Source organism: Mobula birostris, chromosome 7 (assembly GCF_030028105.1).
Source record: "Mobula birostris isolate sMobBir1 chromosome 7, sMobBir1.hap1, whole genome shotgun sequence".
Classification (NCBI taxonomy): Eukaryota; Metazoa; Chordata; class Chondrichthyes; order Myliobatiformes; family Myliobatidae; genus Mobula; species Mobula birostris.
Window position 1 is genome coordinate 70,780,961 of NC_092376.1, and position 16,680 is coordinate 70,797,640.

At 41.6% G+C, this 16,680-nt stretch overlaps 1 protein-coding gene across 3 annotated transcripts in view; it reads left to right on the forward strand.

The window, feature by feature from the left end:
- Nucleotides 1-16,680, forward strand: part of fat3a (FAT atypical cadherin 3a) — a 728,759-nt gene that overhangs the window by 647,852 nt on the left and 64,227 nt on the right. For all 3 annotated transcript variants that reach the window (XM_072263367.1, XM_072263369.1, XM_072263370.1), the window contains exons 19-20: nucleotides 6,808-7,005; nucleotides 9,319-10,117. In XM_072263367.1, the coding sequence (XP_072119468.1) occupies nucleotides 6,808-7,005; nucleotides 9,319-10,117 (997 nt within the window). The remainder of the gene's footprint in view (nucleotides 1-6,807; nucleotides 7,006-9,318; nucleotides 10,118-16,680) is intronic.

Genomic DNA, 16,680 nt, shown 5'->3' on the forward strand with positions numbered 1-16,680 from the left:
GAGCACCTCCACTCTGTCTGTCACAACAGACAGGATCTCCCTGTAGCCACCCACTTCAACTCTGCTTCCCATTCCCATTCAGATACATCCATACATGGCCTCCTCTACTGCCATGATGAGGCTAAACTCAGGTTGGAGGAGCAACACCTCATATACCGTCTAGGTAGTCTCCAGCCCCTTGGTATGAACATAGAATTCTCCAACTTCCGGTAATTCCCTCCCCCTCCCTTCCTCTATCCCTATTTCACTCTACCCCCTCCCCCAGCTCCCTCATGGTTCCGCCTCCTTCTTCTACCACCCATTGTTTTCAGCGCTATGACATCAATGCTTCCCCTCCCCCACCCCTTTGTCTTTCAAATTACTGGTCTTTCAACTGAAGCTACAAGCATTCTTCAAATCCTTCCCCACCTTTCATTCTTCAGTCCTGACGAAGGGTTCCGGCCCGAAGCGTCGACTCATTGTTTCTGACTGATGCTGCCCGACCTGCTGATTTCATCCAGCGTGCTGAAAGTGTTGCTTTGATCTTTTACAGCATCTGCAGATTATTTTGTGTTTTCAATGAATCACGAGCCCAGTTAACTGGAATCCACTGTTTTTCTCACCCATACGATTGCATCATCTGAATCAGTCTAAATTCCAACCAGACAACCTAACCCAGACTGAGTCCTGTTTGCTCAGCACCCCTATCCATGTGACCTACATTGGTTTCCAGTTGCAAAATTCTATTTTAAAATTCACATTCTTGTGTCTAATCTGATCTGTTGCTCATACACAGTTTTTACTGGTGGAACATGAAGTTATGCCTTCAGTTTTCCAGGCCCCAGGCAACACATTTCCCTTTCCTCTGCTGTTCCTAGAACAGTACAGCACAGGAGCAGACCTTTCACCCCACAATGTTGTGTCTAACCAATTAAATTAGTCATCAAATGGCTAACTAAACTAATCTCTTCTGCCATCACAATACCCACATCGTTCCATTTTCATCACATTCATGTATCTATTTAAACGTCTCTTAAATTCTCTAATGTTTCGGCCTGTACCACCACTTCAGACAGTGCATTCCAGGCACCCTACACTCTGGATAAAAGTAAACTTCCCCCGCACATCTCCTTTGAAATTGTCCCATCTCACCATATAGATTAGAACTTTATTGTCATTAGTCAGGACAGCGAGATTGCGGTGCTGCCCCAGTCCATGAAAAACAGATATTTACAATGCATGTGGTATGGCTTAATTAAAAACAAATTATTAACACTCCATAACCCTCATAGGCCATTGGCACACTGGGGTGTAGCATTATCAGCTGCACAACAGCCCTCGGGAAGAAGCTGATTTTCAGTCTTACTGTTCAGGCTGAGATGTTTCTGTATCTCCTACCAGATGGCAGGAAATTGAACAGACAGTGTCCGGGATGGGATGGGTCTTTAATGATGCTACAAGCACACTGTAGACACTTAGAGTTGTAGATTGTCTCCAGGTTCAGTAGTCGAGTCCTCATGATGTGCTGAGCTGTACTAATCGCCCACTGGAGTGCTTTGTTCAACTACAGTACCACATGGTCATTCCATATGTCGCAGCACTCTCTATCACACATCGATAGAAGTTGGTCAGCAATTTTAGGTGTCTAATAGCTCTGCTCAAGCACCTCAGGTAGTCTAGTAGCTTTTGTGCCTTCCCTACTATCAAAGTTTTGTTGACAGACCAAAAGAGCTCCTTGGTGAAGTTCTGGTCACTCTTACCTAACTGTTTGCCCACTGAAGGATCGATTGGTCACTTGGACAAGCTCATTACCCAACACAAGGTCCAGTACAGCCCCTCCTTTTCTTGGGCTTAACCTGTATATTGATGCACCTAACAAATTCTGCCCCATCTAAATCTCTTGCACTCAGAAGAGATTTATATTAGGTTTCAAAGTTTTCAAAGGTTCATTTAATGTCAGAGAAATGTATACAACATACATCCTGAAATGCTTTTTCTTCGCAAACATCCACAAAAACAGAGGAGTGCCCCTAAAGAATTTTTGACAGTTAAATGTTGGAACCCCAAAGTTCCCTCCCCCCAGCTTCCTTCCTTCTTGCGCGTAAGCGGTAGCAGCCAACAATCCCCCCCCCCCCCGGCAAAAATAAAACATCAGCGCCTGCTACCGAGCACTCAGGCGTGAGCAAAGCAGCAGTAAAGACACAGACTTGCAGTACCCCAAAGACTACCTGTTCACCTAGTATTTGACATACCACAGGCTCTCTCTCTCCCTAATAAGGGAGAAAGACATGTCTCCATTTCACGAAGGGAAGTTGAAATCCCCCATGACAACAACCCTATTGTTTTTACATCATTCCTTACTCTGTCTGCATATCTGTTGCTCGATATCCTGGTGGCTACTGGGGGTTCTGTAGTACCATCCCATCAGAGTGATGTACCTTCCCTATTTTTGAGTTCTACCCAGACTCAGTGGATGAGCCCTCCATTACGTGCCCTCTGAATGCCGCTGTGATTACTCCCTGATTAGTAGTGCAACTTCCCCACCTCAAAGCTTGAATTCTTCCTATTTCTATCCAAATCTTCACTCATATAATATTTATTTATATGGCATAAATCAAATTCTCCCTACGAACGCTAATGGAGCTTGGCACAATTTTACCACATCAAAGTCCTTTTATAAACGTGTTTTTTTTTGTTTTTAATCACGTCAGTGATGTATAACTGCAGGCTAGTACGGATTCTATTTTTAATTGGTATTTGACTTTTGTATATCTAGTTGATGTACTAGCCAGCTCTAGGTCATCAGAGTTTTATGGACTAACAGAGGGTTAATCTATATTGATAATTAAATAAGTCTGAAGGTAGCTTAATCAGCTTTTGTTTTCAACTCAAGGTACTGTAGTCTGGATCATAGAACTTGGCTGATATCCCCAGCTCTGCAGCACCAGTCTTTTGCCTCTACATTGCCTTCAATTTAGAAGCAGCAGACTTTTATTGTGAAATACCTTAAAGTTGTTATAGCTAGGGGTGTTAATGGTGACAGGCTCCCACTACCTATCAAATGCTCCCAATGACATGTGCCTCAAATAGCCTCTGACAGCTAAGTCCAGCTCCTGGCCTTCACGTGTGGCCTAGCTACTAAGCCCAGCAGAACCGTTTCTACTGACAGGAGAAGAGACAAAGGCGGGTTACTGGCGCCATAAAACCTGTCGCTTTGGGCAGATAAATTTCGTTAGCCATGATTGGCTGCTCATCAAGGAGAAAGAAAACTCTGATCTCAAACCTCTGCTGCCTTGCGGATAAACCCATTCATGGGGAAGGCTTCAGGAGTAAACCCCGAGGGAAATATTGGGAGCTAGAGTCCCTAAGGCAGCCCTACATTGAGTTCAGCGCTGACTACAACTCCTGCAATGCCTCTGGTACCAAAGTGCATCAGTCTGTGCTGTTCCTTTGGTTCATTAGATGCGTGGAGAGGGGGAGCTTGCTGCATGGGCAACGGCTTGCTCTCCATATTGTACTGCCCAGGCTTGCGTACCTAGACCACTAGGATGCAACATCCATAGTCAACCCTGATCAGTGGAGGCCTCAACTTCACAATAAGAAGTCTGATCCTCTCACACAAGAATATTTACTGAATGGTCAGATAGTTAAAACATTTTGTATCATTCCTCGTTTCAAGTAAGCATTCACTTCCGATATGACATGTAGGAGACCTTTTGGCCTGGTGATTCTATGCCAGTTTTCAGAGTAATCCATCAGTCCTATTCCCAAGCTCAGGTCGCTGCAATCTACTCTCTCAGACATGCTCACTTACCACTGTCTCATTCCCCAGTCAGTTTTCCTGCCACCCACCTATGCTAACACAGAGGTGATTCTCAGTTATCACTTCAACTAATAAATAGTGTATCTTTGCGATGTGAGAAGCAACTAGAGGACTTGGGGAAACCCTGGGGATGATGATGAACTGGGCATTGGAATTGAACCTGTGTCCCTGGGGCAATGAGAAAGCAGCACTACCTGCCGCACCACACTACAACACTGCCAAAGACATTAATGTTACTGTTTCTCATTGTGGAATAAACCTCTTGTTTTCTGAGGTTTATCTGTATGTTCTGCAGTAATGGCTCTCATTTAAAACGTCCATTGCTTTCCCACAGCATCCTTTCTGGTCCATGCAGTTAAAACTAGTATCTACAAATTATTCAATTCTGTCAGCCACTTCTTCATTGCAAACAATAAGATGAAGTAATGTAGCCTGACTTTGTATTATTCTGGAACACTCACAATGTGCTGGAGGAACTCAGCAGGTCAGTCAGCATCAGTTGAAAAGATTAGTCGACGTTTCGGGCCGAAACCCTTCGTCAGGACTGAAGGAAGAACTTTGGGGAGGGTTTGAAGAATGCTGGTAGTTGAAAAAAGCATTAATTTGAAAGACAAAGGGGTGGGAGAGGGGAAGCAGGGAGGTGATTGGCAGGAGAACAATGTGCAGTAGTAGAAGGAGGTGGAACTATGAGGGAGGTGATGTGAAATAGGGACAGGGGAAGGGGGGGAATTACCAGAAGTTGGAGAATTCTATGTTCATATCAAGGGGCTGGAGACTACCTAGACGGTATATGAGGTGTTGCTCCTCCAACCTGAGTTTAGCCTCATCATGGCAGTAGAGGAGGCCATGTATGGACATATCTGAATGGGAATAGGAAGCAGAGTTGAAGTGGGTGGCTACCGGGAGATCCTGTCTGTTGTGGCGGACGGAGTGGAGGTGCTCGACGAAGCGGTCCCCCAATCTGCGTCGGGTTTCACCGATGTAGAGGAGGCCGCACTGGGAGCACCAGGTGCAATACATGACCCCAACAGATTCACAAGTGAAGTGTTGCCTCACCTGGAAGGACTGTGTGGGGCTCTGAATGGTGGCAAGAGAGGAGGTGTAGGGACAGGTGTAGCACTTACGCTTACTGGGATAAGTGCCGGGTGGGAGATCCGTGGAGATGGACGTGCAGATAAGTGAGTCGCGGAGGGATCGATCCCTGTGGAAAGCGGAGAGGGGTGGGGAGGGAAAGATGTGCTTAGTGGTGGGGTCCTGTTGAAGGTGGCAGAAGTTGCGGAGGATAATGTGCTGGATCCGGAGGCTGGTGGGGTGGTAGGTGAGGACAAGGGGAACTCTGTCCCTGTTGTGGTGGCGGGAAGATGGGGTGAGGACCGAAGTGTGGGAAATGGAGGAGGTGCAGGTGAGGGCATCATTGATCACCGTAGAAGGGAAACCATGATCCTTAAAGAAAGAGGACATTTTGTATTTTGTATTATTCTGCTTGATGGTCTGCAACTTCATAAGCTTTTATTGAAGTAATGACGTCTGCTGCAAAATGCTGATAGTGCAAAATATCGAGGAAATTTGAAACATCTTTGTGTAACTTCCAATCAATTAGTGTGAACTCTTTCACAGGTTCAATATCAGTTTCCTCTATTAATGATAATTTCTAATTTAATCATCCTTGAAAATTAGTTCCTGAAGTCCCTGATATTCTCCACATTAATGATTCATTTCTTTAATCACTTTCTATAATAAACCCCTTGACCTTCTCCTTTATAACTACACCACCACACCTCTTAACCACCTACCAGCCAATTTCCTAAACTCTGAGCTGACCTTGTCATAATTTTCCCATTCCCTCCTCCAACAACATGGAATCTCCACCCCTCCTCTCCCTCTCCCTCTCCTCTCCCTCCCCTCTCCCTCCCTCCCTCCCTCTCGCTGTCTTTCTCTCTCTCTCTCTCTCTCTCTCTCTCTCTCACTCACTCACTCACAGACAGACAGACACACACACACACACACACACTCACTCGGAGTATTGTGAGCAGTTTTTGGCTTCTTATCTAAGAAATGATGTGCTGCAAGGAAGTTTACGAAAATGATTCCAGATTTGAAAGTCTGATCACATGTGAAGTGTTTGATGGCTCTGGACCTCTACTCACTGGAATTCAGAAGAATGAGGGGTGACCTCATTGAAACCTATCAAGTGTTGAAAGGCCTCAACAGAGTGGTTGTGGAGAGGATGTTTCCTTTGGTGGGGGAGTCTAAGACACAAGTCACAGCCTCAGAATCAAGGGGCGTCCTTTTAGAATGGAGATGAGGAGGAATTATTTTTAGCCAGAGAGTGGTGAATCTGTGGAGGCCAAGTTATTGGATATATTTAAGGCAAAGTTTGCTGGATTCTTCATTAGCCAGGGCATAAATGAATACAGGGAGAAGGCAGGAGATCGGAGCTGAGAGGTAAAATGGATCCACCATGATGAAATGATGATCCAGTTTTGGACTTTAATGTCCACAGGCAGCACTACTGTTTGATGTTGTCTGGCATTATCTTGTCTCCTCTTTGCATACTTTTGGCAATTAGAACATCCTTTGCAATTCTCACTCCAAGTGCACTCGTGCCTACAGCAAACCAGAATAGACTAAATGTAGCCTGTGGCATTCAAACTTTAAATGCCCTTCAGCAGAATTTGCAGCCTGATTCTATACAATGTAGGTACTATTTATCTATCAGATTAATAGGTGTAAAACAAAACCTCGTTGAGTTGTGTACCCACTATTTCGTTGATTTTTTTTTACCTGTGTATTAACAAGAACTATGTCAGTTCCTTTGCAAACTGGTGAATGAATGAATGTAAATTTGCTCCAATTAATTCTTCATTCCAGAAGCCTAGAAAGCTGCAGCTTGTTTAAGCTAGTGCGAGTTTCTGTACTTGTCAGTTTTCTGATGGTATTAAAAGGAAAGCTGGCATCAGTGTTTTCTATATGATGTAATAGCAATTCACTTTCTGTGTGTATAGGAAAATAAACCTGTGGGGACCAGTATTCTGAAACTTTCTGTGACGGACAAGGATTCTACACACAATGGCCCTCCGTTCACACTTAGTATTCTTGCTGGGAATGATGGGAAGGAATTTGTTTTAGACCAGGAAGGAGTTCTGAGATCAGCAACTGTTTTTAATCAGAAGGATACCACGGAATACCATCTACATGTGAAGGTAAGGTATTATGCCGCCAAAAAAATCATTCCATTTTGGGAGCAGATTTCAATATGATTCTCTGGGAAAGATCTTTATTACAATAATCATTGGTAAGAAATGAGTATATCAGGTCAAGTGCACATTGATATATAGTTCCATTTCAATCAGTAAAAATGTATTGATCTCCATTATACAAGATACCATTCTCTTCATTGACATTTGCTTTCCATGACTAAGTCTCATGGAATATAGAATATTCTATAGAGTACTTTGAGCGGAATTCATTTAACTTACCTGGTAAAGGAGATGAGTTCAACATCCAGTATATTTTTCCTGACCTAAAATTCTCAAATGCATATTTAGTCTACCTTGAGCTGTTAGAACATAGAACAAAGTACAGGCCCTTCAGCCCATGATGCTGTGTCGACCTTTTAACCTACTCCAAGATCAATATAACCCTTCCCTCCCACGTAGCCATCCATTTTTTATTCATCCATATGTCAATCTATGAGTCTCTTAAATGTGCATCCTATGCACTTACCACTCTGTGTAAAATCCAATCTCTGGTGTATCCCCCCCCACCCCCACTTTCCTTCATTCACCTTAGTCATTCTCAAATTAATTCAGTCATATTTGATGTATTCTAATGCATTTATTCCTTTTGCTGAGCAAAACTACTTTTATTTAAACAAAATAGAACAGACATCAGTGGCATCAAAATAAACTTTCTGGAAGTAACATTATTTTCTGCCTAATCATTTAGGTTTCTCCACCAAGACCTCCTTAATAAAAATGTGGGCAACATCAAAAGAACTGTTAATTCAGAAATGAATCTGAATAGTTTCATATACCCAGTGGTATAGTCAGCTTCATGAAAGATATTTATTTTAACTAAGGGTTTCAAAGAACTTCACTCCAAATTGAATTTTTGACTCTACAATCATAACTTTGATGCAATGAGGTCATCAGCACACTATCTTCATCTTTAACAAAAGAAGATAAACACCATCTCATCCAAACCAAGGTTGTCAGAATCTAGTTGTTCATACATATTTTAAGGTGATCATTACCTAGATTGAGCAAGCTTGCCTAGGATAGAAGAGATTGTTCTAAATTTTTCAGATGCACCTTCAGATAACATAGGGCATAAGGTTGATAAAAGTAAAGACCTTTTCTCTGCACAAGGGCAAGGAAGCCATCACAGCTGTGAATGAAGTTTGCAATGAAGGCCAATCTTCAAGTACATGCCAAAGAAGGTTAATGTACTATGGCACCACTTGCGTTACATTATACCCGTCAGTCACTCATCTAAAAACAATTCCTTTTACTCATAACTCGTGCACCCCACAAAATGAACACAAATTTACCACTACTGCAAATCTCACTCCTACATTGATTTTGATATAGCTTCCAGCTGTTTGGTTATGAAAGGAACATCACAGTGAACTTTTTGCAGGACACTGCTTATTCTTTATTTCACATGCAATTTCCTCCAAATCCCACAGTCTTCTCCAACTAGCAAGCTTTCTGTGATGGAGGCATGTGTCTCTAAACGGATTCCTCAGTGCACCATCATCATTCTTTTTTATTCGTTCAGGAACTGCCTCCTTGAATACTAGTCAACATAAGTATGAATGCATGGAATTCCTATCACTGTCTGGTGGGTGTCATCACTTGCCCAGACAATGTTTAGAGGTTAATTCACAGATAGGATCTGCATGTGCTGAGTTAGCAGATAGGAGTGACCTGCTATCTCCCAAGATGGTGCAAAGGGAGAATGAGATTGATGGGGTTGCTGAACAAGTAATTCCTGTTCCTAATAAAGTGACCACTGAGTGAAGTTCATGGTCCTTTGCTGCTTTAGCTCATCCAGTTCAAGGTCTGACGTGTTGTGCATTCAGAGATGTTCTTTCTGCACATCACTTTTGTAATGCATTGTTATTCGAGTTACTGTTAGCTTGAATGAGTTTGGCCATTTTCCTCTGACTTCTGTCATTAACAAGGTGTTTTTGTCCAGAGAACTGCATTCACTGGATAGTTTTTTTTTGTTTTTCACACCATTCTCTGTAAACCCTAGAGACTCTTGTGTGTGAAAATCCTAGGAGATCAGCAGTTTCTGAGGTACGCAAACCACCTTGTATGGTGCTGACAATCATATCACAGTCAAATTCACTTGGATCACGTTTCTTCCCCATTCTGTTCATGTCTCCATGCTTTTACGTGTTGAGTTGCTGCCACATGATTGGCAGGTTAGATATTTGCATTGACGAGTTGGTGTACCTAATAAAATGGTCACTGAATCTGTATTTGCTTTAACTCATATTACAACAGGCTCAAGATTCTGGCAAACCACCATTGACTTCATCCACCTATATACTTGTTCGAGTGATTGAAGAAAGCATTCACAAACCAACTGCCATTCCACTTGAGATTTTTATTTCTACAATGGAGGACGAATTCTCAGGAGGCGTGATTGGAAAAATCCATGCCACCGATCAAGATATGTATGATGTTCTTAGCTACAGTTTCAGGTCAGATCAAAGAAGTCTGTTCAATATAAATAACCAAGATGGGAAGATTATTGCACTTGGGGGACTGGATAGTGGCAAGTATATTTTAAATGTGTCTGTCAGTGATGGGCGCTTCACTGTCCCTGTTGATGTAATGGTTCATGTTGAGCAGGTGACTCAAGAAATGCTGAACAATGCCATCACTATTCAGTTTGAAAACATCTCTCCTGAAGATTTTATTGGACTTCATCTCCATGGATTTAGGCGGAGCCTTCGGAACATATTTGCAGCCCAAAAGCAAGACACTATTCATATTATTAGTATTCAGCCAGTCTCAGGCACACAGAAGCTTGAGATTTTATTGGCAGTACAGATATACAGAAGTGGATTCTATAAAACTGCTTATTTAATTCAAAAGCTCACCAACGCAAAGAGGGAATTTGAGAATGGCCTTCTCATTTCCTCTATCATGGACAAGAGTTGCCCTGCAGAAGATTGCCAAGAACGCAACTGTGAGCCAATAGTTTCTGCAGAACCACAGTCCACTATAGCCTACAGTACTGCACGGATCAGCTTTGTCTCCCCTCGTTACTATAAAAGTCTAACATGTGCTTGCAATGGTGAGTAATATTCAAAACAGGAAAAGTCTCCTGAACTGCATTTTAAAAACCTGTCACATCAATAAATATAAAAATAAGTTCTTTTAAGTACGCCAGTTAATGGAATAAGCTTTATTTTTGTTTGAAGTGTGTTGATATTACCAAAATATTGCACAATTTCAGATTTTCAAATGGGCAGCACAGTGGTGCAACAGAAAGGACTGCTGCATCACTGTTTCACTGAACCAGATTCAATGATAACTCCGTGAGAAATTGCAAGTTCTCCTTGTGGACATGTGTGTCTCTCCCTCTTGCTGTGTTTTCCACCTGTATCTCGATGTGTTTGGTGAATGGTCTCTTGTAAATAACCCCTATTATAGGTGAGTGATAGGAGAATCAAAAGCAAATAGATGAGCATGTGAGAGAAAGTAGCATGGTCAGAAGAAAGTCAGAGAATTGGATTCTGAACCAACATTGGCCAACCTGCCTCCTTCTATGTTGCTGTGAAATATGCACCAAAATTAAAACGTTTATAAGTATGAATATAAAAATTTTCAAATACAACATTGTAAGTTTAAATATACTATTTCAAAATGCACGAAAATAATTCTAGCCACACTTTCTCACTAGATGAGCCAATTTCACAAAGTACCTAATTTGAAAAAGTAACTGGTGAATGTATCTTGCCCATCCACTATCCACCCTGCTCATGGACTGTTTGTCCCACTCCCATCAGGAAGGAGGCTATGTAGCATCCACACTAGGACCACCAGATTCAAAAATAGTTACTTTCCTCAAGTAGTAAGGCTAAATAACACCTCCACTCACTAACCCACCACTCAAACCCCCCACCCCCCCAACACCCTTACATTATCGTTTCCAGTCAGCCATCTTCAGTACAGACACTCCTGTACCTAACATCACTTTATGGACGTACAATCAATTGATGTATATAAGCTAGCTTATGTATTTATATTTATTGTGTTTTTTATTATTGTTCACTTTATCTTATTGTGTAGTTTTAGTGCTGCATCAGATCTGGAATAACAATTATTTCATTTTCCTTTACACCTGTGTACTGGAAATGACACTAAATCTTGAATCTTATAGAAACATAGAAACGTAGAAAACCTACAGCACAATACAAGCCCTTTGGCCCACAAAGTTGTGCCGAACATGTCCCTACCTTAGAAAGTACTAGGCTTACCCATAGCCCTCTATTTTTCTAAGCTCCATGTATCTATCCAAAAGTCTCTTAAAAAACCCTATCGTATCCGCCTCCATCACCGTTGCTGGCAGCCCACTCCACGCACTCACCACTCTCTGCATAAAAAACTTACCCCTGACATCTCCTCTGTACCTACTCCCCAGCACCTTAAACCTGTGTCCCCTTGTGGCAACCATTTCAGCCCTGGGAAAAAGCCTCTGACTATCCACACGATAAATGGCTCTCATCATCTTATACACCTCTATCAGGTCTCCTCTCATCCTCCATCGCTCAAAGGAGAAAAGGCCAAGTTCACTCAACCTGTTTTCATAAGGCATGCTCCCCAATCCAGGCAACATCCTTGTAAATCTCCTCTGCACCCTTTCTATGGCTTCACATCCTTCCTGCAGTGAGGCGACCAGAACTGAGCACAGTACTCCAAGTGGGGTCTGACCAGGGTCCTATATAGCTGCAACGTTACCTCTCAGCTCCTAAATTCAATTCCATGATTAATGAAGGCCAATACACCGCATGCCTTCTTAACCACAGAGTCAACCTGCACAGCTGCTTTGAGTGTCCTATGGATTCAGACCCCAAGATCCCTCTGATCCTCCACACTGCCAAGAGTCTTACCATTAATACTATATTCTGCCATCATATTTGTCCTACCAAAATGAACCACTTCACACTTATCTGGGTTGAACCTTACCTGCCACTTCTCAGTCCAGTTTGGCATCCTATCAATGTCCTGCTGTAACCTCTGACAGCCTTCCACAACTATCCACAACACCTCCAATCTTTGTGTCATCAGCCCACTTACTAACCCATCTCTCCACTTCCTCATCCAGGTCATTTATAAAAATCACGAAGAGTAAGGGTCCCAGAACAGATCCCTGAGGCACACCACTGGTCACCAACCTCCATGCAGAATATGACCCATCTACAACCACACTTTGCCTTCTGTGGGCAAGCCAGTTCTGGATCCACAAAGTAATGTCCCCTTGGATCCCATGCCTCCTTACTTTCTCAGTAAGCCTTGCATGGGTACCTTATCAAATGCCTTGCTGAAATCCATATACACTACATCTACTGCTCTTCTTTCATCAATGTGTTCAGTCACATCCTCAAAAAATTCAATCAGGCTCGTAAGGCACGACTTGCCCTTGGCAAAGCCATGCTGACTATTCCTTATCATATTATGCCTCTCCAAATGTTCATAAATCCTGCCTCTCAGGATCTTTTCCATCAACTTACCAACCACTGAAGTAAGACTCACTGGTCTATAATTTCCTGGGCTATCTCTACTCCCTTTCTTGAATAAAGGAACAACCCTCCAATCCTCCGGAACCTCTCCCGTCCCCATTGATGATTCAGAGATCATCACCAGAGGCTCAGCAATCTCCTCCCACAGTAGAGTGGGATACATCTCATCAGGTCCCGGCGACTTAGCTAACTTGCTGCTTTCCATAAGCTCCAGCACATCCTCTTTCCTAATATCTACATGCTCAAGCTTTTCGGTCTGCTGCAAGTCATCACTACAATCACCAAGATCCTTTTCCATAGTGAATGCTGAAGTAAAGTATTCATTAAGCCCCTCTGCTATTTCCTCCAGTTCCATACACACTTTCCCACTGTCACACTTGATAGGTCCTATTCTTTCACATCTTATCCTCTTGCTCTTCACATACTTGTAGAATGCCTTGGGCTTTGCCTTAATCCTGCCCGCCAAGGCCTTCTCATGGCCCCTTCTGGCTCTTCTAATTTCTTTTTTAAGTTCCTTTCTGTTAGCCTTATAATCTTCTAGATCTCTAACGTTACCTAGATCCCTGAACCTTTTGTAAACTTTTCTTTTCTTCTTGACTAGATTTATTATGGCCTTTGTACACCACGATTCCTGTACCCTACCATAACTTCCCTGTCTCATTGGAGCGTACCTATGCAGAACTCCACACAAATATCCCCTGAACATTTGCCACATTTCTTCTGTACTTTTCCCTGAGAACATCTGTTCCCAATTTAAGCATCCAATTTCCTGCCTGATAGCCTCATAATTCCCCTTATTCCAATTAAACGCTTTCTAACTTGTCTGTTCCTATCTCTCTCCAATGCTATTGTAAAGGAGATAGGATTATGATCACTATCTCCAAAATGCTCTCCCACTGAGAGATCTGAGACCTGACCAGGTTCATTTCCCAATACCAGATCAAGTACAGTCTCTCCTCTTGTAGGCTTATCTACATATTGTGTCAAGAAACCTTCCCGAACACACCTAACAAACTCCACCCCATCTAAACCCCTTGCTCTAGGGAGAAGCCAATTGATATTTGGGAAAGTAAAATCTCCCACCACGGCAATTCTGTTATTATTACACCTTTCCAGGATCTGTTTCCCTATCTGCTCCTTGATATCTCTGTTACTATTGTGAGGCCTATGAAAAACACCCAGTAGAGTTATTGACCCTTCCTGTTCCTAACCTCCACCCACAGAGACTCCATAGGCAATTGCTCCATGACGTCCACCTTTTCTGCAGCTGTGACACTATCTCTGATCAACAATGCCACAAAAAAATCTTGAATTTTTCCCATTTGTTCATGCTGCAGTTTTTGAACATTTCCCGATGCAACACACCAGCAGTCAATAAGTGATATGCAATGTATTTGAAAGCCTTTTTAACACTTTAAAACATCACTTTGCTGGTGTGATACAACAATAATGGAGAAGAAGTACCAGACCTTGAAAAGCAGTAACTTATTCGTAGGCATTTAACAGAAACATCATCTTAATGTTAATACAGTTTGATTTAAAATGAACAATTCGATCAAGATCCTTAATCAAATTTTTCACACCAATGTAAAATTGCTGCATTAACAGTGTAAACTATCCCCAGGATATGGAGAAATTTGTGACAAAAACACATTTCTAATGGCATAACAAAATATGCTCATGAGAATTTCTGTAGCCACCAATGAAAAGCTCTCACCATGAGCAGCTTATAAGGGAGGAAAGATGGGATGGGTTGAAATTACATTGCAAGATAGACTACAAACAGTAGTGTAAGAGAAATTCAAGTCGGTAAAGACAGAGGAGAAACTAGCCATATAATTGCTAGTGGGAAATATTAAGTCAAAGCTGAATGATTCAACATTTGTGTTCAAAGTTCAATGTTGAATTTTTGTCAGAGAATATACATGTCACCACATATAACCCTGAGATCCTTGTTTCTGTGGGCATACTTAGCAAATCTATAGAACAGTAACTGTAAACAGGATCAATGGACAACAAACTATGTAAGTGCAGATATAAATAAATAACGAGCATGAAATAACAAGATATAGAGTCCTTAAAGTGAGACAATCAGTTGTGGGAACACCAGAAATAGAATGAGTGTAGTTATTTCCTTTCGTTCAAGAGCCTGATGGTTGAGGGGTAGGAACTGTTCTTGGACCTGGTGGTGCAGGTCTTGAGGCACTTGTACTTTATACCTGAAGGCAGCAGCAAGAAAAGAGAGTGGCTTGGGTGATGAGGATCTTTGGTGATGGATGCTGCTAGTTGGTATTACCTGAGCCTCACAGCCATTTTATATTTTTTATTACATTGGGAGGGTAATGAATTACTGATGACTTGCCTTTTGTGACGCTTACCATTCATATCAATATATCCTTTCTCTCTCCGTCTAACTCTTCATCTTTGAATGGAAGAAGCAGTTCTATGTAGGAAGCTATTGTAGTTCTTAGAAACATTCCCAAGGCTTTCTCTTGTCTTTCCCCAACGTCTCCCAAATGAGACTTAAGAATGGAGATATAGGAGACTGCAGATCCTGTGATCTGAAGCTGGAGGAATTCAGAGAGTCAGGCTGCATCTGCAAAGGTAAATTGATGATTCACATTTCAGGGCAAGACTTTGCTTCAGTCCTGATGGATTATCTTGATCGAAGCTTTGACTATCCCTTTGCCTCCACAATGCTGCTTGACCCACTGAATTCCTTCAGCAGTTTTGCATTTTGTGTCTCAAAATGCTGGATCCTACTAATTATTGGATTTCTTTTGGTTTGGATGATGGAAGAATTAAGGGCCATGTCTGAATGGTACTTGGGTTTCATCCTGAGACCCTAGAAAGAAAGTAGGTCTGAAAATAAAACAATAATGGTTAGGTCCTGTGTAGCAATTATAAATGTGCTGAAGAAATGGTTTGCACTATTCACAATCTGTGTGTTCAGTGGATGGAACTGTATCCCTTCTATAAAATTGTTGACACTTTCTGGATCAAAATAAATGTTTCTTTCCCATGGATGTGTCAGGCCATTCTTGATACATTGGTTGATCTTTTCCTCTGAGATCATGCCAATAGTATTGAAGAAATGATTGAACAGTTTATCATTTATCTGCAATGATACTGTCATCAGAGGTCAGTTGAAAATTAGGGATAGGAAGATCCAGTGTTGTTTCACATTTACTGTCATCAGCAAGTTACAGACTGTTGTAGAAATAGTCTGCAAGAATGTTAGCACAGCTGACTTTTTTATAGTCTTTATTAGTTGGGGAATGAAATGAGGGGAAATGCCCTCTTTTTAGGAAATTTGAGGTTTTTTAACTAAATTGGGTTTTGCCTGGGAGCAAAGTACTTATCTATGCCATTGTCACATTCTCAAAAAGTGTCTAGAACAAAAAAAATCACTGTTTAACTGAACTCAATTTAATGTATTTTTACTTGCTTTTGAGGTGTATTGTAACTCTCACTCAGCTAAGATACTGATGGATCACATGACCTTTCTATTCTTTAGCACTTTTGGATCATAAATTGAACCTAATCTTTTTAATAGTTAGGTTCCTGAGAAGTGACAGAGGAGTTTAAAGTCAGGGTTTTGTTCAAGAAGAGCAAAACTGCATCAGTTTTGTTTCCAGTTAAAGCTTTAGATGGAGTCATAGATGGGCTGGTCAGGATTTTGATGCATTTGGTGGAGAGAATTTGCTGTGTTTTGCACTTTTGTCATGGTTGGAAAATGTACAGGTATGTGTGATGAACTTTGTCATGCATTGTGTTACTTAGCTTTGATGACTCCTGTTTCAATGTACAGGTACTCAGATATGATAGAAACTTAAATAAGTACTTCTCCTTTTCCCTCCAATTTTATAAAAACATCATGTTAAGATGCAGTTCCACTAGCAACATATGATATCCAGTACTTTGGTGAACAAGTGTTCCTCATGGTTGACAGCTACTTTACTGCTGGCTGATCATCACAACTAATACTGTTCTGGCCATACATGTGTGTACTATAAATATATTCATGCTTTCCAGTATGAACCAGTGAGGAGCAGATTTCTTGATGTTTCATTTCTTATCTTTAACCTAGATATACAATTTCCATTAGTAATTC